Source organism: Microcaecilia unicolor, chromosome 5 (assembly GCF_901765095.1).
Source record: "Microcaecilia unicolor chromosome 5, aMicUni1.1, whole genome shotgun sequence".
NCBI classification, from domain to species: domain Eukaryota; kingdom Metazoa; phylum Chordata; class Amphibia; order Gymnophiona; family Siphonopidae; genus Microcaecilia; species Microcaecilia unicolor.
The window spans coordinates 5,324,345-5,346,137 of NC_044035.1; the positions used below are offsets into that span (position 1 = coordinate 5,324,345).

General features: G+C 42.8%; 1 protein-coding gene across 2 annotated transcripts in view; it reads right to left on the reverse strand.

Moving 5' to 3' along the window:
• The window catches only part of INPP5F (inositol polyphosphate-5-phosphatase F), a 182,596-nt gene that overhangs the window by 53,706 nt on the left and 107,097 nt on the right, over positions 1-21,793 (reverse strand). The window contains exons 7-9 of one of the 2 annotated variants that reach the window (XM_030202612.1): positions 21,386-21,584; positions 9,230-9,409; positions 2,823-2,890 (exon numbers count right to left, since the gene is read on the reverse strand). In XM_030202612.1, the coding sequence (XP_030058472.1) occupies positions 2,823-2,890; positions 9,230-9,409; positions 21,386-21,584 (447 nt within the window). Of the gene's footprint in view, positions 1-2,822; positions 2,893-9,229; positions 9,410-21,385; positions 21,585-21,793 lie in introns of those variants that run through there. The other variant, XM_030202613.1, reaches the window with a different exon arrangement.

Below are 21,793 nucleotides of genomic sequence, written 5' to 3' on the forward strand. Positions count from 1 at the left end.
ATAAATGATGGTAGAATTCCCTGCAGTATGATACATTTGGATATCATTGTGCTTTTCAACCCTACAAATGAAGAATGCTACTGCTCGTCGAAAATGAAGAGAAAACACTTTTCTTGTTCCCTCTTGAGAATAAAATATTTCCTACTTAATTACACAGGCCAAGAACAGACTATATGTCATATTACCAGCTACAGATGGCTGGAATCCACAATCTATTCTGGATGGCTGTAGGACACATTAACCCAGCCTGCTTAAGGAAAGATCACACACTGTATATGCTCTGGAGCAAATGCAACAAGCCACCAGGGCCTGCAGTGTGTGGTTAATAAGCGTTTACCTGCCCGGTAATGGCTGCTGTATGTAAAAAGGGTTTCTACATTAAAGTTAACTACCACGGTAGACATCAGTGCACAGCATATTAAAATGCAGGATAAATGTCACAGTGACAGCCGTTGTGAGCCCTTGTGCTGTTCCCAGAGCAGAGGAATCAGGCCAGAAGGACGTGGATTCTGTTCTAGGATTGGAAGTTGGAAAGCCCAGTGCTTCACCTGCGGTTGAGCCCCTGGGTTCTGGCGGCTGACAGGACTTCTAGAGGGTCTGTGCAGGAACAGGAACCCGGAACTGGACAAGCTTACCAGGAACAGAAATCAGGAATGTGGGCTAGACTGCAGCAGTAACCAGGAACGGAGCTTTGATGGTAGCAGAGGGATGAGGAAAGGCAGAAGTAGGTACAGGCTGTGATAGTGGCATGCAGCAACCGCAAACAAAGACAGGTTTAAGCTTATAGGATCAGACAGGCGGCTAGCCGGAGGCAGAGTCAGGGTCAGGCTAACTGGTTCAGACAGGTGACTAGCAGAAAGCAGTCAGGTCCAGGCTAACAGGTTCAGGCAGACAGCTAGCGGTAAGCAGTCAGGTCCAGACTAACAGGTTCATTCAGGCGACTAACCGAAAGCAGGGTCAGGTTCAGGCAGGCGGCTGGCAGAAAGTAGTGAAAGAAGAAACACACCAGCGCAACCAACGGGAAAGTAGCTGAGGCCCCGAATCACAACCCGGATCTCCCCTAAAAGGTGAAGTTGTCTGATGTAAAACAGAAGCCGCGCCCTCACCTGGGGAAGAGCTGCTCCAAAGGGGGAGGAGCCAAGAGTGCCGTGCCAGTGCCACAATAGTTGAATGGCCTGGGGACAAGTGCATCAAGGAAGGAGGAGCCAAGCGTGCTAGCACCGCCGTGAACACCCATGCCGGGCCCGCCGCAAAGGACCCCGGGAACGTGGCACCAAGTGTGCTAGCTCTGCGGTGGCCGCCCGCACCAAGCCCGCTGTGAAGGATCCCGGGATCATGACAATAAAAATCCTATTAATTACCCAGCAGCAATGCTGAACTGTGTGCTGATGTCTAGCGTGGAAACACAATGCCAGAAATCTAACCCCAGGTCTGAGGTGGCATCGAGAGGCCCTGCAGTCTGCACCAGCCCTGATCACCCCCTCTCCCTCCCCACCCCAATTGTTTAAAAAAAGAAAAACTCTTTCCCTGGTGTCTAGTGCACCCCCACCCCTCCCCTCAGGTGTTAAAAAAAAAAATAAAACAAAATAAAAATCTTTCCCCAATGACTAGTGCACCCCATCCCCTGACCCCCTCTCCTAGCCCCCAGACTCTCATATCTTAATGAAGCAGTAGTGATCCCCACTCGCTCCTGCCTGAGCAGTCACCTTTGAAAATGGTAGCGCTAGACCCTAAGAGGAGTCAATTTACCATATAAGGGACTTATCCCCTTATTTGGTAGCACAGGAGGTGGCTACCAAATAAGGGGAAAATTCCCTTATACAGCAGATTAACCTCACTTGGGGTTAATTTGAAGATAGGTGATCCAAGGCAGGAATGAGTTAGTATTAAGGTATGGGGGTCTGGTGGATCTAGGAGAGGGATCAAAAGGGGTACACTAGACACCAAGAAAACATTATTTTTAAAATTAGGGGAATGGAAAGTTATCAGGTTAGCTGGGGGTACAGTTTATCGGGCCATCAGTTTGGTGGGGGGGGGGGGGGGGGGTTGGGCCGAGCCGATGCAGATTTTTTTTTTTTGCCCTCAACTTATTTTGTTTAACGTCACCCTACCTGTCAGTGCATGACACAATCACTGCTCACACACTAACAGCGAAGGGTGACATTTTTCAGTGAGGTGCGGATAACTGCAGCAGTAATTTGCATGTGCTTTATTCCTTGATTAGTCATTTTTGTGTTAGAAGGTGCAAGAGAGCCGCCTCTACCACGCTGCATTTTTCATTGGCCCCTTTATTTTAAACATAAGTACATAAGTAGTGCCATACTGGGAAAGACCAAAGGTCCATCTAGCCCAGCATCCTGTCACCGACAGTGGCCAATCCAGGTCAAGGGCACCTGGCACGCTCCCCAAACGTAAAAACATTCCAGACAAGTTATACCTAAAAATGCGGAATTTTTCCAAGTCCATTTAATAGCGGTCTATGGACTTGTCCTTTAGGAATCTATCTAACCCCTTTTTAAACTCCGTCAAGCTAACCGCCCGTACCACGTTTCCTGTAGGGAAAGGCAGGACAAAAAAAATTTCAGCACATATGGAGGCATATTTTCAAAGCAGAGACTTACAAAGTTTCATTGTAACCTTTGTAAGTCTTAAGTGCTTTAAAAATGAACCCATTGGGCTCTTTTCCTTAATGAGTTTTTTTTCAGTTTTCACACATTTGTTTTAATAAAAAAAAATTAATGCATGCTAATTGATGTTAATTTGTAGCTTAACGCATGCACTAATGAGAATGCACATCCTTATGTACAGACTACAAACCCTACCTGCTTCTTGTAGATTTTTAGCTCTTCTTCAAAGTGGGCACGGAAGTAAGGTCTTGTCTCCTCCTCTCCTGGAGAGCAGAAAGTCACAGATTTACAATGTTTAAACATAATTAGTGAAAGACAAAGTACAGGTGATAAATTCTACACCTTGATATTTACAGTTTGCTTTTTTTATAATTCAGTGCACGAAATATTTAGAGAAAAAATATAAAAACAGAAGGACCACGTCTTGGCAGGAAATTGTTACAAACTACAGCACAAATAATTTCAGGCACAGGATGGATTTGCAATAGCATTTGAAGCCAGATCTGAAAAAGCTCCATTAGAGTAGGATTCAATAGGTACACTTCATCCTGAATACACTTGACTCTCTCTGTATGACTGATATACAACATTTGACTAAAATTAATATTTCCAGTGCAGTGGCATCAGTTACTACGAGTGTTTTCAGCTCCATATTTATTTTTTTTTTTATCCAGGAAGTTCTCCACTTGCCAAACATAACAATTTTATACTTAACCTTTTTATCTCCTGAAAAAGGGAAAATGCTGAGACTGCTTTGTCCAGCAAGCTTGGAACGGTATTGCTGTGCTAGATAAAGCCTTTACACGGCTATAAATAAACTTCAAATATAGTAACATAGTAGATGACGGCAGAAAAAGACCTGCACGGTCCATCCAGTCCGCCCAACAAGATAAACTCACATGTGCTACTTTTTGTGTATACCTTACCTTGATTTGTACCTGTCCTTTTCAGGGCACAGACCGTATAAGTCTGCCCAGCACTATCCCCGTCTCCCACCACCAGTCCCGCCTCCAACCACCGGCTCTGGCACAGATCGTATAAGTCTGCCCAGCACTATCCCCACGTCCCAACCACCAGCCCTGCCTCCCAACCACCGGCTCTGGCACAGACCGTACAAGTCTGCCCAGCACTATCCCCGCCTCCCAACCACCAGTCCCGCCTCCCACCACCGGCTCTGGCACAGACTGTATAAGTCTGCCCAGCACTATCCCTGCCTCCCACCACCGGCTCTGGCACAGACCGTATAAGTCTGCCTAGCACTATCCCCGCCTCCCAACCACCAGTCCCGCCTCCCACCACCGGCTCTGGCACAGACTGTATAAGTCTGCCCAGCACTATCCCTGCCTCCCACCACCGGCTCTGGCACAGACCGTATAAGTCTGCCTAGCACTATCCCCGCCTCCCACCACCGGCTCTGGCACAGACCGTATAAGTCTGCCCAGCACCATCTCCACCTCCCGTCACCGGCTCTGCCACCCAATCTCGGCTAAGCTCCTTAGGATCCATTCCTTCTGAACAGGATTCCTTTATGTTTATCCCACGCATGTTTGAATTCCGTTACCGTTATCCACCTTGTTTCTCTATGCTTAGCAGAATCATATACACACTGGATACTAGAAAGTGTAGCATTTTCACTTATAGAGAAATTAAAGAAGGGCAAAGTGAATGCTTGGAAATTTCTAGTTGGGCAATTCCCCCCCCCCCCCCCCTTCCCAATTCCTTTTTCTATATTTATCTTCCTCTAGTTCTTTATTTACTAGGGGCATTTACATGAATTCATTACTTCAGTTTCTATTTAATTCCACATTTCTATAACAGTTCAGAACAGATTATAAGAAGAAGAGATCAAATTACATTTATCAATATAATAAAAACAAAATGAAAAGTAAAACCAAAAACACACACAACTGATATATTATGAGATCTACTCTAATCCTGCAAAGATGTATCAAATAATAAAAATTTAATAGCTGGCAAAATCCAGAAAGCAAAGCTATTTAATACATTAAGTTTATATTAGTCCTGATGGCAAAAATCCTAATAATTACTGACCAAGAGATATTTCATCCTATTTAAATACCTGGCTGTCACAGCCATAATAATTTGATTCTTGCCCCATTTAAGGCAATGATCCCACATCCAATCAGCAACCAGTGAGTATCCTTTATCTAGGCAGTCACAGGATATATTTAACATGCTGACATGGAACCAGCAGCAAAATATCATCCACATAAATATAAAAAGAAATTTTCCGAGTCCTACAAACCCAACCCAAATGAACTAAGATAACCAATGAGAATATACACAACTCCTCCACATCATCATTATTATGTTACCCAAGATCCTTCTGTTACACTAAATGTCTATTTTCTAATGTATTTCCACTATTCATGATTATTGTAAGCCACAATGAGTCTGCAAAAAGGTGGGAAAATGTGGGATACAAATGCAATAAATAAAATAACCCTCCACACAGGGTCAAATGTAACTCTATAATTTCTATTCTTTAAAAATTATAAAAACCAACTAAAATCAAGAACTACAACATCCATGTTACTCAATTTAACTGTGTAATCTCAAAATTTATGAGATCAAATACTGAAGAGAAATCCAACATGGAAAAGTTTGTCTTACCTGTTAATTTTCTTTCCTTGAGTCCAACCAGATCAGTCCAGAAATGCATGGATTATGCCCCTCAACCAACAGATGGAGACAGAGCCCTAAGAGCTGTGTGCTCTACTTCATAAGTGGCACCGTGCAGCTACCAGCTCTCTAATATTCCAGTTGCAAAACAAATGTTGGCCAAAAAACTATTCTGAACCAATATACTACCAAGAGAATCTAGAGACCTTAACCATAATATGCATCCACTCGAAAGAATCTGAAGTCCCCTTGTTTCCAGCCACATTTTAAACTAGACAGAAGTAACCCACTGAAACAACAGGGTGAGCCTCTGAACTGGCTTGTTTGGATTCAAGGAAAGAAAATCATCAAGGAAGAATAAATTTTCCTTTCCTTTTCATCCACTAGCCTAGTCTAGAAATGCATGGGATGTAGCAAAGCAATCCTTGTGTAAGATGATGCGACTCCAACACCAAAGGCATCCTTCTCCCTGGCTTGAACATCCTGCCTATTGAGTTTGGAGAAGAAATGTAAGGATGATCAAAACACAGCCCTACAAATCTTGTTAATGGCAACTGCCCATAATTCTGCCCAGGATGCTGCCATTCCTCTGTGATTGAATGCACAACAGCAGGCTTTATACTGTTGCACCTAGATTTGCACCATCAAACAAATGGTCAGATCTCCAAATAGCACAACAGGGCCCTACAAATATCCAAGAGAAGCAGAAGATGGAAATGATCTCCTCAATCCTGTTACTTTTCTTTCCTAAGACCGCTGCTTTTTAACATACTTATAAATGATCTAGAGATGAGAATAACTAGTGAGATAATTAAATTTGCTGACGACACAAAGTTATTCAAAGTTGTTAAATCACAAGAGGATTGTGAAAAATTGCAAGAGGACGTTACAAGACTGGGCATTCAAATGGCAGATGACGTTTAATATGGAAAACATATTACTGGACGAGATGGACAACTGGTCTGACCAAGATGGCTTCTCTTATGTTCTTATGAACCCGAACTATAGTTACATAATGCAAGGTTCCACATTAGCAGTCACCAACCAGGAAAGGGATCTAAGCATCATCGTTGATGATATGTTGATACCCTCTGCTCAGTGTGCGGCAGCGGCAGCTAAAAAAGCAAATAGAATGTTAAGTATTATTAGGAAAGGAATGGAACACAAAAATGAGGACATTATAATGCCTTTCTATCATTCTATGGTGCGCCCGCACCTCAAATACTGTGTGCAATTCTGGTCCCCGCATCTAAAAAAAAGATATAGTGGAATTAGAAAAGGTACAGAGAAGGGTGACGAAAATGATAAAAGGGAAGGGATGACTTCCCTATGAGAAGAGGCTAAAGTAGCTAGGAATCTTCAGCTTGGAGAAGAGACAGCTGAGGGGAGGTTATCACAGAGGTCTATAAAATGCTGAGTGGAATGGGTAGATGGGAATTGCTTGTTTACTCTTTCAAAAAATACTAGGACTAGGGGGCATGCAATGAAGCTACATTTAAAACAAATTGGAGAAAATATTTCTTCTCTCAATGTGTAATTAGATTCTGGAATTCACTGTCAGTGAATGTGGTAAAAGCAGTTAGCTTAGCAGGGTTTTAAAAAGGGTTGGATAGCTTCCTAAAAGAAAAGTCCATAAGCCATTATTAAGATGGACTTGGGGAAATCCACTGCTTATTTCTAGAATAAGCAGCATAAAATGTATTGTACTGTTTTGGAATCTTGCCAGGTACTTGTGACCTGGATTGGCCTCTGTTGAAAACAGGATGCTGGGCTTGATGGACCTTCGGTCTGTCCCAGTATGGCAACACCTATGTACTTATGTAGCTTAGTGCCACCTTCCATCAGAACGGCTTTCTTATTGGTAACTGCTGCAACTTCTCTTTCTCCTCAGAAATCAACGGGTAAAGCCTATCGATAGCTTTCCCCTCATCTGATATCGGCCTCTGAACTGTCCAACTCTACAAAGATCATGGCTTCTATCTAATGGTGTAAAAGGAAGGTCTTATAGGCTTACAGATCCCCTGTAGCCCCACAGTCCTTTACTGGAGGCTCAGCAATGCTCAAAAGGTTTGATTGCCAATGTCTGCGATATCAAACAAGAAAGTTCTGCACAGTGCCTCTTGAAGGACAGAGCAGTCAGATCTTAGGTTTGTTTATATTTGTGAAGGGCATAACCCATGCAATTATGGACTGATCTGGTGAAAGAAAAAATGAATGGCTTCTGTTGCTCATTATCATCTGAAATGAGAATGTCATTTTCACAATTAACATTGATCTCAAAAGCAGTGAGCAGGAAGAGGACAGAACTAATGCCAATGACCAAGGATATCACTTTACAGAGATCATTTTCCACTGTCTCACACTAAGAGGACAGGCAGAAAGATTGATTTCATGATGCAAATTGTTAACCTGCAAAGCTGGAGACGAGAAGTTCCTACAGAAGGCAGAAAAAACGAAGGAAACCATAAAGACAAAAATTTGTAAATAAAGGGAAGGAAAAAAGAAGTCATGATGGACTGAGAAAGAATCAAAGTTAATGTGTTGTGATTTGTTCATTTGGGTTTGTTTGTTTTACCATATTGTTTTATTGTGTTTTATTTTTTACTGTAAATGGCTTTGGATGACTCAGTACCAGAAGATGTTATACGTTATGTTACTATAAATATTGATACTCCTCACTAAGCATGTTCCTATCAGAAATGTTACTTTCTTATGGTGAGATAGGAAAGAAAAGTATGTTATTACCCAGGGGCAGACTCCCAATAGAAAGAGGATGCAACTGTCTAAGGACAGTCACCCCAAATGTTCACCTGTCACTAGTAGGAGTGGTCCTGCAAAGCCCTATTACTTTAGGAAATGACGTCAGAAGAAGGCGGGACACAGAAGGAACGAACGAGCGAAGGGAATGCTGGTGGAGAGACATCAGACAGGCAACGCTGTCACTGACGCTGCACAGACGCCGGAGGCGGAGAGAGGTAAATTTAAAGCGCCGGGGAATCGGGGATGGAGCGGAAGAGGCTCAGGCTGAATGAGAAGTATGCTCAGAGCCTCCTCTGCAGGCCAAATCCAGCCATTTCTTCCATCGCGCCCCAGACGGCAGCTTGGGGGAGCAGTGCTCGGCTCTTTGGCACTGCCCAGCTCTTCCACATGCCTGGAGCCAGGCAGGTCCGGGGGGGGGGGGCACACGCACCAACTGATAGTCTGCAGGGGGGCGTCAGAGACCCTAGGCAAGGCCCTGTTGAAGAGCCAGATCACAGGCAGTTGGCAGGTCCTTTAATAAAAACTTTGCTTTCTCCCATGATTGGCTCCATTTTGTTGTTCAACCTACGGCCTCCCTCACTGCTCTGTTGCATTGTTACAAGAGAATCAAAATATGTTTTGAATGCTCAGTTCCACAAAGAAGGAGGGAGGTTTCTGTGGATGCAAAGTATGTTTACATTCAAATCATGGGAAGTAATGTACATCAGAACAAAGGTCCATGACAGTCATCTCTGTAGTGTGTCACATGTGTAAGCGTTGTCCATCGAGTATTTCCCAATGGAAAAATAAATTTGTATTATTAAATTAAAAGTCATAAACCATGATTAACAAGGTGCACTTGGGGAAAGCAGCATGTTATTTACTTTCTAGTATCCTGCTAGATACTATTGACCTGGATTGGCCACAGTTGGAAACAGGATAATGGGCTTGATAAACCTTGAGTCTAATACAGTATGGCAGTTCTCGTGTCCTTATGAAATTTCCATCAGACTCAACCAGGATTAAATCTGGCTGGTTTGAGTTTGAATCACTGCCAGATCTCTACTCATGGAAATGCTTAACCTTTGCAAACTTGTACTTATAAAATAAAAGAGCTTTCAGGTCAAATGTGTTGTTAGAAATACTTGTGAGCTGCCAAGTGCATGATTTGGAATTGACAGAGTAAATATGCTCTAAAATTAATAAAATAAAATACCAACCTTTATCAAGCCGTGGTCGTGGATTGTATCGATATCCAACCTGGCTCCAAAAGACAGGTACCGAGCCACGGGTCTGAACAAAGGAGAGCGTGTGATTGTGGACATGAACCAGCTGTTCTGTCTCTACACAATTTGCAACATTCCCATTTTTATCTACCCCTCGGCGCTTGTAACGCATACCTGAAACAAAAAGCCATAACAAACAGATTTCACTTAAGATTCAGAATTCACTGACGTTATTAGCTCTGTCTTCCCTGAAGGGAAAAATTCTTTGTAGAGAATTTCATATCTGCTGATATCTGCAATTTATCCAGTTGCAAACTATGCCAAAACATTTCACAGGACCCCACAGTCATCCACAAAGGAAAGATATTCAACATAAAGGAATCTTTCACTTGCTCATCTTCCAATATGGTATATATCATTCAGTGTAAAAAATGTAACGAAGGATGCTATATTGGAGAAACAGGCCAGATGCTTAAGACAAGATTCAATTTACAAAGACATCATATGAACAATACTGGTGCCAGTAGGGCTCCCACCCCTGTTGGTCAGCATTTTACAGGACCAGGACACTGTACCAGTGACTTCACAGTGAGAATCCTGAAAGGTAACTTTAAAACCATACAAGAACGTAAGACCTTTGAAGTCAGAATGATTGAATATTTTAACACCCAACAGAAAGGACTTAACAAGGACCTGGGGTTCCTAGCCCATTATAAACCATAAAGCTGTATGTCTCTGTTGATCACCCCACCCCTCACCTAACCACACCCATCCTGTTAGAGTATCAATGATATGCTTTGATGTCCCCATGCATACTTCCTACCCACCCCCATCCTCCCACCCTGTCAGACTATCATAGTAATGCTTGAAGGTTTTCACTTATATACACTGTCAGCTAACACATTTGCTTATTTCCGATCTGAGGAAGAAGGGTGACCTTCGAAAGCTAATCAAGAAATGTATTAAGTTATGTCCAATAAAAAAGGTATCTTATTTTCTTTTCCATGTTTTATTTTGTTTGATTTCTATTGATATCTGCTGATGGAAGCAGAGACCTGTACCTGCTTATATATTGAGCATGAGCTCTCAACTGTCAGGAGTGATGCTGCAGAGCCTGGCACTGCACCGTCACCAAGCAAGAACTGCATTTCAATACCTTAATGATACTACTACATTCAGAGTTGTACAAGCATTGTAAGTTCCATAGGTGAAACTTTATCCTTACAATCCTCAATTAACTTGCAAGCCCCTACCTTGCAGCCCCCACCACGCAATTTTGATAAACTGAACTCCACAATTATGATCATTACACAAACATTCCATAAAAATGCAGGTTAAAATATATGCTGATGATCCTTTTGAGTTTGTGTAGCTATCAGGACCTTTTCTTTGTTTTGACTGCAGCTGCTCTTTGCTGTTCCCAAAGCTACTGCCCTAGGCAACTGTCTAGTCTTGCCTAATGGTTGAGCCAACTCTGACTGAAGTAAGGTATTTCTCTATATTGCCCAATAACAACTGAGAGATTTCAACACATTACAATAGTACAATAAGAGAAGCCAGGGATATCTAGCTAACAAAAAATATGGGTGACTTACCTTGAGCATAGTTAGTGCAACCGGCTTTGATCCTGGCAACCTGGGCTCAATTCCCACTGCAAGCTCCTTGTGACCTTGGGCAAGCCAGTTAACCCTCTATTGCCCCAGGTATAAAAGCTTAGATTGTGAGCCCTCTAGGGACAGAAAAAGTATCTGTATATAATGTGCACAGCACTGCGTACATCTAGTAGAGCTATAAAAATGATTAGTAGTAGTAACAGTAGTAGAGAAAGGAAGAAAGGGACTTATCAGGGGGTCAAAAAAGGACTGCTACTCAGCGAGGTAGAGGGAAAGGGGAAATGGGACTTGATATGTCTTTCTGAGGTTTTTTGCAACTACATTCAAAGCGGTTTACATATATTCAGGTACTTATTTTGTACCAGGGGCAATGGAGGGTTAAGTGACTTGCCCAGAGTCACAAGGACCTGCAGTGGGAATCGCAGGATCAAAGTCCACTGCACTAACCACTAGGCTACTCCTCTACTCGTTCCACCAATAAGAGCCAACCTCATTAGTGATGTCACAATGGCTTGATTGCCCAATACTTGGCTCACTTCTGATATTGTGATGTCATAAGGGAAAGGGAAATGGGACTTGATATACTGCCTTTCTGAGGTTTTTGCAACTACATTCAAAGCAGTTTACATATATTCAGGTACTTATTTTGTACCAGGGGCAATGGAGGGTTAAGTGACTTGCCCAGAGTCACAAGGAGCTGCAGTGGGAATCCAACTCAGTTCCCCAGGATCAAAGTCCACTGCACTAACCACTAGGCTACGCCTCCACTCATTCCACCAATAAGAGCCAACCTCATCAGTGATGTCATAATGGCTTGATTGCCCAATACTTGGCTCACTTCTGATATTGTGATGTCATAAGGGAAAGGGGGAAAGGGAAATGGGACTTGATATACCGCCTTTCTGAGGTTTTTGCAACTACATTCAAAGCGGTTTACATATATTCAGGTACTTATTTTGTACCAGGGGCAACAGAGGGTTAAGTGACTTGCCCAGAGTCACAAGGAGCTGCAGTGGGAATCGAACTCAGTTCCCAGGATCAAAGTCCACTGCACTAACCACTAGGCCACTCCTCCACTCATTCCACCAATAAGAGCCAACCTCATCAGTGATGTCACAATGGCTTGATTGTTCGATACTTGGCTCACTTCTGATATTGTGATGTCATAAGGGAAAGGGGGAAAGGGAAATGGAACTTGATATACCGCCTTTCTGAGGTTTTTGCAACTACATTCAAAGCGGTTTACATATATTCAGGTACTTATTTTGTACCAGGGGCAATGGAGGGTTAAGTGACTTGCCCAGAGTCACTAGGAGCTGCAGTGGGAATTGAGCTCAGTTCCCCAGGATCAAAGTCCACTGTGAATAGACAGATGGAGTGGACTTCAAGGAAGAAAAGCAGTGAGACAGGTGGAAGAAGAGGTTGAAATCTACAAGAGTGTGAAAGTAATAGTTTGACACCACCTCCATGGCCAACCTGATGAGGTGTATGAGAGAAAAGGTAACCTCCATGACACAGGGCAGCAGCTGAAGCAGAGTCTTCAGGGCAAAGTCAAGTCTCAGTTTGTGCAAGCAGATGGAGAGTATGAGAGATAAAGAGGTCATGAATGTAGGCAAGTTTGTTGCAGGCAGAGCAGGCATTCCACAGAGCATATGAGAAAGGCAGAGAAGAAGGGAAGAGGAGAGGAGAGGAACAGAAATTAGACTGGAGATAACACTGTGTGACCTGCAGGAATAGGATGAGAGCTGATGTGGAGGACCAGGATTGGGATTGATGTCCCCAGCAGAGAGCAGGAGAAGGCGAAAGAGAGTACAGAGAAGAGTAGGAAAGGAATGACAACACTAACGAAGACGAGATGTAATCAGACAGAACGGAGATGGTTGAATGAAAAGAAGGTTGAGAAGGGAGAAGACAAAAGGGATGGTGAGATGATGAAAGCAGAAGGTGGGCAATGTGTTCCTACAGTAAACAGTGGTTTCAGATGTTGAAAGAGTCTGGGAAGGGAAAGTACCAAGAAGAGGAACTGTACTGGAGTCATAAGAACTAGCAGAGAGAAAATACAAACAGTTTAGAGAAGATAATTTGTGTGTCATTTGAGGTCATTGCTTTCCACCTACATTTTATTGGCAGTCTCATCTTCCTTATATATATATATTTTTTTTTGCCTAGTTTTCCCTTCCTCTTTGTTGTTGATATATCAATATCTAAGACGACTGTTTAAATTATTAACTTCCTCACTGCTGTTAAGCTTTTGCTTATCCTGGGGGTGACTACCTGAACTGCTTTAATATACCTCCTCCACCTTTAAATGCCTAGAAACTTTGCCAAGAGTTTCTCACCATGGATTCTCTTTCCTGCTATTATTAGATGTAGCCCCTCATTACAGTATAGCCTTTTGTTTTTCCATACATTTCCCCCATTCTCCTTTGTATATAAAACCTGGAAGAGCCTCTCTCTGAAAATGCAAACTACCACAGGGCCATTTCCCTCCTCTGCAGGGAGAGCAGGAGTTCTGGAAAGAAGCAGCTCTAGTCCCCAAGATGCAGTCAGAAATAAACAAAAGCAGACTCTCTTGACTGTGTCACTATTATTCCAGCCCTGAAGACCAGCTCTGTGGGTACCAGTGGGTGCTGCACACCCCAGTTATTGAGAAAGCTCCTTCAATGTGTCCAGGAAGGAGTAAACTGTATTGTATTTGACATCCCAAAACTTTTTTTTCAATGTTTATTTTATTTAATAAATGCTTTAACAGTGAACAAGATATAAAAATACAGAACATTATCAAAGCGGACAAGCTAAACAGTAGCCGCATAGTCCAAAATTCAACACTGCTGAGAACCCCCAGTGAAACATCCCACCTTACTGCCCCCCCCCCCCCCAAGATGCCAGGGCAAGAGTTGTTGAAGACAATCCCACAATCTGCAGCGGAGGGATCAGGAAGAATGAACAGTCCTAGTCACACCCGTAGATTGCCAAGTGTGGTAGATGTCCCAAATTTTGCGGAAAGTGACCACAGTTCCATTTTTAAGTACAGTGAGTTTATTCATCTGATGAATGTGGTCCAATTTGCAGAGTACTCAACAAAAATCTCATCAACTAACAATCTAAAGCATAATTAAATATAATTATTAGATGTTACATAAGTACATAAGTACATAAGTAGTGCCATACTGGGAAAGACCAAAGGTCCATCTAGCCCAGCATCCTGTCACCGACAGTGGCCAATCCAGGTCAAGGGCACCTGGCACGCTCCCCAAACGTAAAAACATTCCAGACAAGTTATACCTAAAAATGAGGAATTTTTCCAGTCCATTTAATAGCGGTCTATGGACTTGTCCTTTAGGAATCTATCTAACCCCTTTTTAAACTCCGTCAAGCTAACCGCCCGTACCACGTTCTCCGGCAATGAATTCCAGAGTCTAATTACACGTTGGGTGAAGAAAAATTTTCTCCGATTCGTTTTAAATTTACCACACTGTAGCTTCAACTCATGCCCTCTAGTCCTAGTATTTTTGGATAGCGTGAACAGTCGCTTCACATCCACCCGATCCATTCCACTCATTATTTTATACACTTCTATCATATCTCCCCTCAGCCGTCTCTTCTCCAAGCTGAAAAGCCCTAGCCTTCTCAGCCTCTCTTCATAGGAAAGTCGTCCCATCCCCACTATCATTTTCGTCGCCCTTCGCTGTACCTTTTCCAATTCTACTATATCTTTTTGAGATACGGAGACCAGTACTGAACACAATACTCCAGGTGCGGTCGCACCATGGAGCGATACAACGGCATTATAACATCCGCACACCTGGACTCCATACCCTTCTTAATAACACCCAACATTCTATTCGCTTTCCTAGCCGCAGCAGCACACTGAGCAGAAGGTTTCAGCGTATCATCGACGACGACACCCAGATCCCTTTCTTGATCCGTAACTCCTAACGCGGAACCTTGCAAGACGTAGCTATAATTCGGGTTCCTCTTACCCACATGCATCACTTTGCACTTGTCAACATTGAACTTCATCTGCCACTTGCACGCCCATTCTCCCAGTCTCGCAAGGTCCTCCTGTAATCGTTCACATTCCTCCTGCGACTTGACGACCCTGAATAATTTTGTGTCATCGGCGAATTTAATTACCTCACTAGTTATTCCCATCTCTAGGTCATTTATAAATACATTAAAAAGCAACGGACCCAGCACAGACCCCTGCGGGACCCCACTAACTACCCTCCTCCACTGAGAATACTGGCCACGCAATCCTACTCTCTGCTTCCTATCTTTCAACCAGTTCTTAATCCATAATAATACCCTACCTCCGATTCCATCAGTATTGTGATGCGTATCCCATATATACTTAAGGGAGTCTACATGCAGCAAGATCTTCATTGGTCCAATTTTTTATTTGAAAAAAATCTTCATCTTTTATTGTACTGGTGTAAATTCACTTATCTTTTCTAGGTAAAAATTCAAAGGGGAAGCAGTGTGATTAAGATTTTTTTCAAATAAAAAATTGAACCGATGAAGATCTTGCTGCATGTAGACTCCCTTAAGTATATATGGGATACGCATAACAATACTGATGGTCCATGTCTAATGAATATATTTAATTACGCTTTAGATTGTTAGTTGATGGGATTTTTTTTTTTTTTTTTTTAGTATTTTTTGGATTTCTTTTCCCTACAACTTTAGGTTATTGTTTATAAACCAGTGCCTACTACATATGCTAATTTGCAGACTACCATGTCCATGACATCCCAAAACTTTTTGAAATGTTGGCACCTATGCTGAAGAGACAACTACTTTGAAAACAGTGAGTTTTTCAAACTGAGCAGTAAACAAGAAAAAAAAATTCCCTCATTGAGACCATTATAATTAAAAAAGGTGCTCTATGAAACCAGAGGACCCAGGTGGAGAAAAGATTTACCTGCTCCCTAAGGAGTCTGATAAGTCAATTTATTTATTTATTTATTACATTTGTACCCCGCACTTTCCCGCTCATCGCAGGCTCAATGCGGCTTACATAGTAACAAGAAATACAATCAATAGTAACAGAATCAACAAAGGGGGTATGTGATAGGACAAATGAACATGGAGTAAATGGGATAGAAAAAGGATAGGGATAGGTAAGGCGGTGGAGTGATTAAGGAGAAGATGGGAAGAGCATGGAGGGTAAGAAGGTTGGTAGGAGATGTTTCTGAGTCATTGTAGATAGTGGTTATTTGAACCGGTAGATAGATGATTTGCTTATGTTTGTTTATGATAGGTCAAGTCACTTGGGTAAACCTGTTTGAATAGATGGGTTTTCACTTGTTTCCTAAAGGGAAGATATTCATTAATTGACCGAATGTATCTAGGTAGAGCATTCCAGAGTTGGGATCAGACCACCAAACAAAATAGAAGCACCAACCAACGAAAGGGCCCATGTAGCCTTAGTTACAGGATTCAAATCCAGTATCAGATAAGCACCGTGTTAAAATGGCGGGTGTTCCTGCATTTCTATACCCAGCTGAAAAGGAATTCTAACGTCTGCCACAAACTGCTTTCCCCCCCCCCCCCCCCCCCCCCCCCCCACTTTGTCAGGTTTGTTCTGCACTCTGGAGAAGGAGAGGATATCGTGGTAAATCAAGTACACCACCCACTTAGCTTCATCTGTATCCACTCCAGTAGAGGTGGACAGTATGCACCGCTGGGGCGTCCAATGCTGCCAAATCCACTGATTAACTCAGGTGTGCCAGCCTAAAAACCTCTACCACTCTGGTTTCAACATCCATTTTCGATGATGGGTAAACATAGACAGTTCCTCCCAACCAGTACTGGAAAAACAGTTTTCAAAAGCCCTATTGGTTTCAAAGATTCCTTCTCCATTTCCCAGAACTGCCTCAGGAAAGATGTCAGGAAGTATTTTTTCACAGAGAGGGTGGTGGATGCTTGGAATGCCCTCCCGCGGGAGGTGGTGGAGATGAAAACGGTAACGGAATTCAAATATGCGTGGGATATGCATAAAGGAATCCTGGGCAGAAGGAATGGATCCTCAGAAGCTTAGCCGAAATTGGGTGGCGGAGCAGGTGGGGGGAAGAGGGGTTGGTGGTTGGGAAACGAGGATAGTGGAGGGCAGACATACGGTCTGTGCCAGAGCCGGTGATGGGAGGCGGGAAGTACTGCTGCGCAGACTTGTACGGTCTGTGCCCTGAATAAGGCAGGTACAAATCAAGGTAAGGTTTACCCATATGTTTGTCTTGTTGGGCAGACTGGATGGACCGTGCAGGTCTTTTTCTGCCATCATCTACTATGTTACTTAGCTTCATCTGTATCCACTCCAGTAGCGGTGGACAGTATGCACCGTTGGGGAGTCCAATGCTGCCAAATCCACTGATTAACTCAGGTGTGCCAGCCTAAAAACCTCTACCACTCTGGTTTCAACAACCATTTTTGATGATGGGTAAACATAGAAAGTTCCTCCCAACCAGTACTGGAAAAACAGTTTTCAAAAGCCCTATTGGTTTCAAAGATTCCTTCTCCATTTCCCAGAACTGCCTTGCAATTTTTGCTTCACTGAGAAATAAAGGTGATCACAAGCAATCGGGTAGAAGGAAGGTTGATGGGAGGAGGATTTCAGACTCCACTGAGATTTCCTTTGCTTTTCCTTACCTTTGCTCTTTTGTAATTTTTTTTTCCAATAACCATTAGGAGAGCGAAACACCTGAAGAGAGCCCTCCTCAAATGACACCTGGTCCTCTGACCGTTACAGAAGCTGCATGGTCTGCCCAACACTATATGCCAGAGACAAAAATACTGAAGACCTGAGACTGTATGGTGACTTTATAAGAGTAGAGCCCACGTGTCTTTAGTCTCTGTCTCCATCTGCTGGTCAATGAGCATAACCTACAGGTCCTGGACTCTAATCTTTTAGGAGGATGTTTAGAGGATATTAAATTGCTAGTTGATGAACAGGCAGGATTAAAACTCCAAACAGCCCAGATCACGGCAGCTAGACTCGTATTCGGAAAACCAAAATACAAAAGTGCAAAACCCCTACGAGAGAAGTTACACTGGCTCCCACTCAAAGAACGCATCACGTTTAAAGTATGTACCCTAGTTCACAAAATCATCCATGGTGATGCTCCAGCCTACATGTCAGACTTGATAGACCTACCACCCAGGAATGCTAAAAAAAATCATCTCGCACATTCCTTAATCTCCATTTCCCCAACTGCAAAGGTCTAAAATACAAACTAATGCACGCATCAACCTTTTCCTATATGAGCACGCAATTCTGGAACGCGTTGCCACGCAACCTAAAAGCGATCTATGAACTGACCAACTTCCGAAAACAACTGAAGACCCATCTCTTTGACAAGATATACCACAAAGATCAACACATGCGAAACTCCCCACATATATCCAGAAATGCTTTATAATGCCTTTTGTTACATTACTATCATGTATTCTATTACCATGCAACCCATAATCCTTCTGTGATACCAAATATCTATTCTCTTCTTACTTCCACTATCCATGATGTATTGTAAGCCGCATTGAGCCTGCAAAGAGGTGGGAAAACGTGGGATACAAATGCAATAAATAAAAAAAATAAAATAAAAGGCCATACTGAGACTTTATAATAGCAATGTTGATCAATTTATTACTATTTGAACAAGGATGTCCCAGTTTTGCTTTTATTTTTAGATTAATTTAGTAGAACCCACATTATTATTAGAGAGATGCCAAAGACTGAGAATTAGAGGCACAGCATTAAAGTGGTTTGCTTCTTTATTGGATGGGAGATGTTTTTGTGAGACATGGGTGTTTATGGTCTTGTTTCATTCTTGGAAGTGGGGGCTCTGCAGGGCTCCAAACTCTACCCTCTTCTTTTCAATGTTTACAAGAATTAGGAAACATTGTATAGATATTTATATCTATAACAATGATATCCCTGTTGATGTTACCCCTGACAGGAGACAGACAGTTGGCAGTGGATAGGCTTAATTTATTTTTACAGAAGCTAAGGATTGGTTTGAACATAATAGAATAGCCAGCAAATACGTGGGAAAATGTGGGATACAAATGTAACAAATAAACAGTGGTAAATATAACTAAAACCATTTGTCTAGGGATGGGCAATATTGGTCAAGAGGAATTACCAATATTGCCTAGGGTGGACCAAGTTATTACTTCATGTGTGAAGTCAATTAGATCTTTGTGGGTCATTTTTGGGATAGGAAGGAATAGGATGTGACCACATATGCCTTCCCAAAATTTAAAATCACCTGTCAGTTGAAACCATATTTAAATGAGACACTGACGGTCACTGTCTATTATTACATACATTGGATTATTGCAATGTATTATATATGTATTTATTTAGGTTTTGCTTGCACCTTTTCAGTAGTAGCTCAAGGTGAGTTACATTCAAGGACAAAGGCATCCCAGATTTTACCCCCAGATAGGCAAATTAACAGCCAAAACCTCTGATTATTATATACATATTTATGTTCTGAAAAACAATTTTAGAGAAAGTTTAAAATGACAACAGAACATAAAATGTAAAGAGAACACACTGCGCAACTAGGAAATTAAGTCAAGTGTCTGCAATTGTTACTAAGTGTGAGCAACTCAACAGTATTTTTAAGTGTTTTATTAAATGCCCTCCTGCCCTTTCTCTGCATGGAAACTCAAATCAACTAAAAACCCACCTATTCTCTGAGACCTTCGTATAATCTGCATCAGCTGTCACTCCTCCCCCTCCTGTCTCCTCCCCGTTTATTCTATATTAGTATAAGTAGTAGTAGTAAACCATGCAATAGCCATGCTGGACCTCATGTGGTAGATCAAGCCTCTGGAAATAAATAGATAACCTTTGATCTAGGAAATTAAAAATATCTCGTGGACTATGCTGTCCTGCTTTACCTCTTCAACTTCCATCTATATTGCTTTCTTAATCATACAAGTTACAAGTAAGCATATGAACAGGGCCGGTCTTAGCAACTGCGGGGCCCTGTGCATACCAATTTGATGGGGCCCCATCCTAGCCTCACCCCTCCAAGTTCCAGGGCCCCCTCCCTCTGAGCTCCAGGGCCGCCATCTCTCCCTCTGAGCTCCAGGGCCGCCACCCCTCCCTCTGAGCTTCCTCCGAGCTCCAAGGGCCCCCCTCCCTCCCTCCGAATTTTAAAAATCATCTTACCTCGTCGGGTTACGGCAGCAGGCAGCAGCAGTGAAAAGTGTGCGAGCTCGGCGCTTCAGGAGCCTTCCTTTCTCTCTCTCAGCTCTGGTCCCGACTCCCGCCCTCATTTCCTGTTTCCGCAAGGGCGGGAGGGCGGGACCAGAGCTGAGAGAGGGAAGAGAAGGCTCCTGAAGCATCGAGCAGCTTGCACGCTTTTCACTGCTGCCGCCTGCTGCCGTAACCCCGACGAAGTAACTTAGATGACTTTTAAAATTCAGAAGGAGGGGGACTGGAATTCAAGCGGTTGGGGCAGAGTTCAGGCATGCTGCGCGGGGTCCCCTTGAGCGCGAGGCCCTATGTGGTCACCTCGCCCTAAGACCAGCCCTGTATACGAAATTTTCTCAAGTGCTGCATCTGTCTTAAACTCACCTCATCTAAATCTAAAGCTCCTGCACTCTTTCCAGACTACAATTTTTGTAGAGCAATTTAATTTTTTTTATATGTTTATTTTCTTTTATTGGAAAAGAACAATAGCAACCGAGACACAGGTTATCATGTATAAAAAAAAAAAAAAGAAAAAAGAAAAACACCATAAGTTAACCTTGTAACAAATAGGGTCTCAATACAGGCACAACTCTTCAGCATCCTACCCTAATATATCCCAAACCCCCTCCCCCCCACAAAAGAAATTTCCTCCCCTTATTATTGATTGATCAAGAAATTGTAGAGCAATTATTGAAGGGAAGCACAGTTCTGTAACCTAAAGATACACACAGCTCAATCACTGATGATAAATCAAGGAAAATGACAAGAAAAGTTAATGGTGTCAAGTCATTTCTTCACAGTGCTTACGTACTCAAAAAAACAACCACACAACTTTAATCAAATTCTAAAGATCTTTGTATATCTGGGTGTCTCACAGAAGGAAGAAGAGGATTGGCCTGATATTGTTGAAGGGGTGGAAGCTAAGCCATCTAGAATTCATTGGCTATCAAACATATAAACGGCAAGTGACCAACTCACCTGCAAATGCGCAGTAGAGTTAGAACGCTGAGAGTGTAGAAGTCCAAGTCCCGCCTCCACCAGCAGTACAGCCCAATAGAGAGGAGGGCTTGGACATGGGTGTGGAAATCGGAGGAGGAGGGAGCAGGGAGGGAAGGAGGGGGCGGAAATGAGGGAAACAGACGCTGGGGGGAGGGCAGGGGAGAGAGCAGGGTTGGTGGACGGGGGGAGGCCATAGGAAAACAAAAAACTAGCCCGTTTTTACGGGCTTAACGGCTAGTATGACTATAATAAAAACGTGACTCTTTCTGCTAATGGAAATATGTTGAGGTATACAAATACTGACATTCAACTTTCCTGATATACTATATTTACCTGCTCTATGTCGGCTCCTGCGTGATACAATCGCTACCACAAAGCGAGGATGAATGTCATCCACACAGGTGGGCTCCTGTGGTGGGGTCTCTGGACTGCTTTTTTCATCATCTGACGACTCATTATAATTAACCACAAGCTCCTCGATCTGTACAAAACCCTGTATCACTGGAAGGATCCAAGAGTCCACATGAGAATCCTACAAAAAACAATCCCCGAAAATTATTAGAAGCAATGATCTCATGATAGGCAGAAGTTTCTACACACATTATTCCACAGTTACACCACATACTTTACGGCGAAGTATCTTGCTACACGATAGATCTCATCTCCTTACCGCTCCGGAATATGTCCCATCTTGCCCGCTCGTATCTTACCCTCCACTATCCGAACTGCACTGAAGTCAAG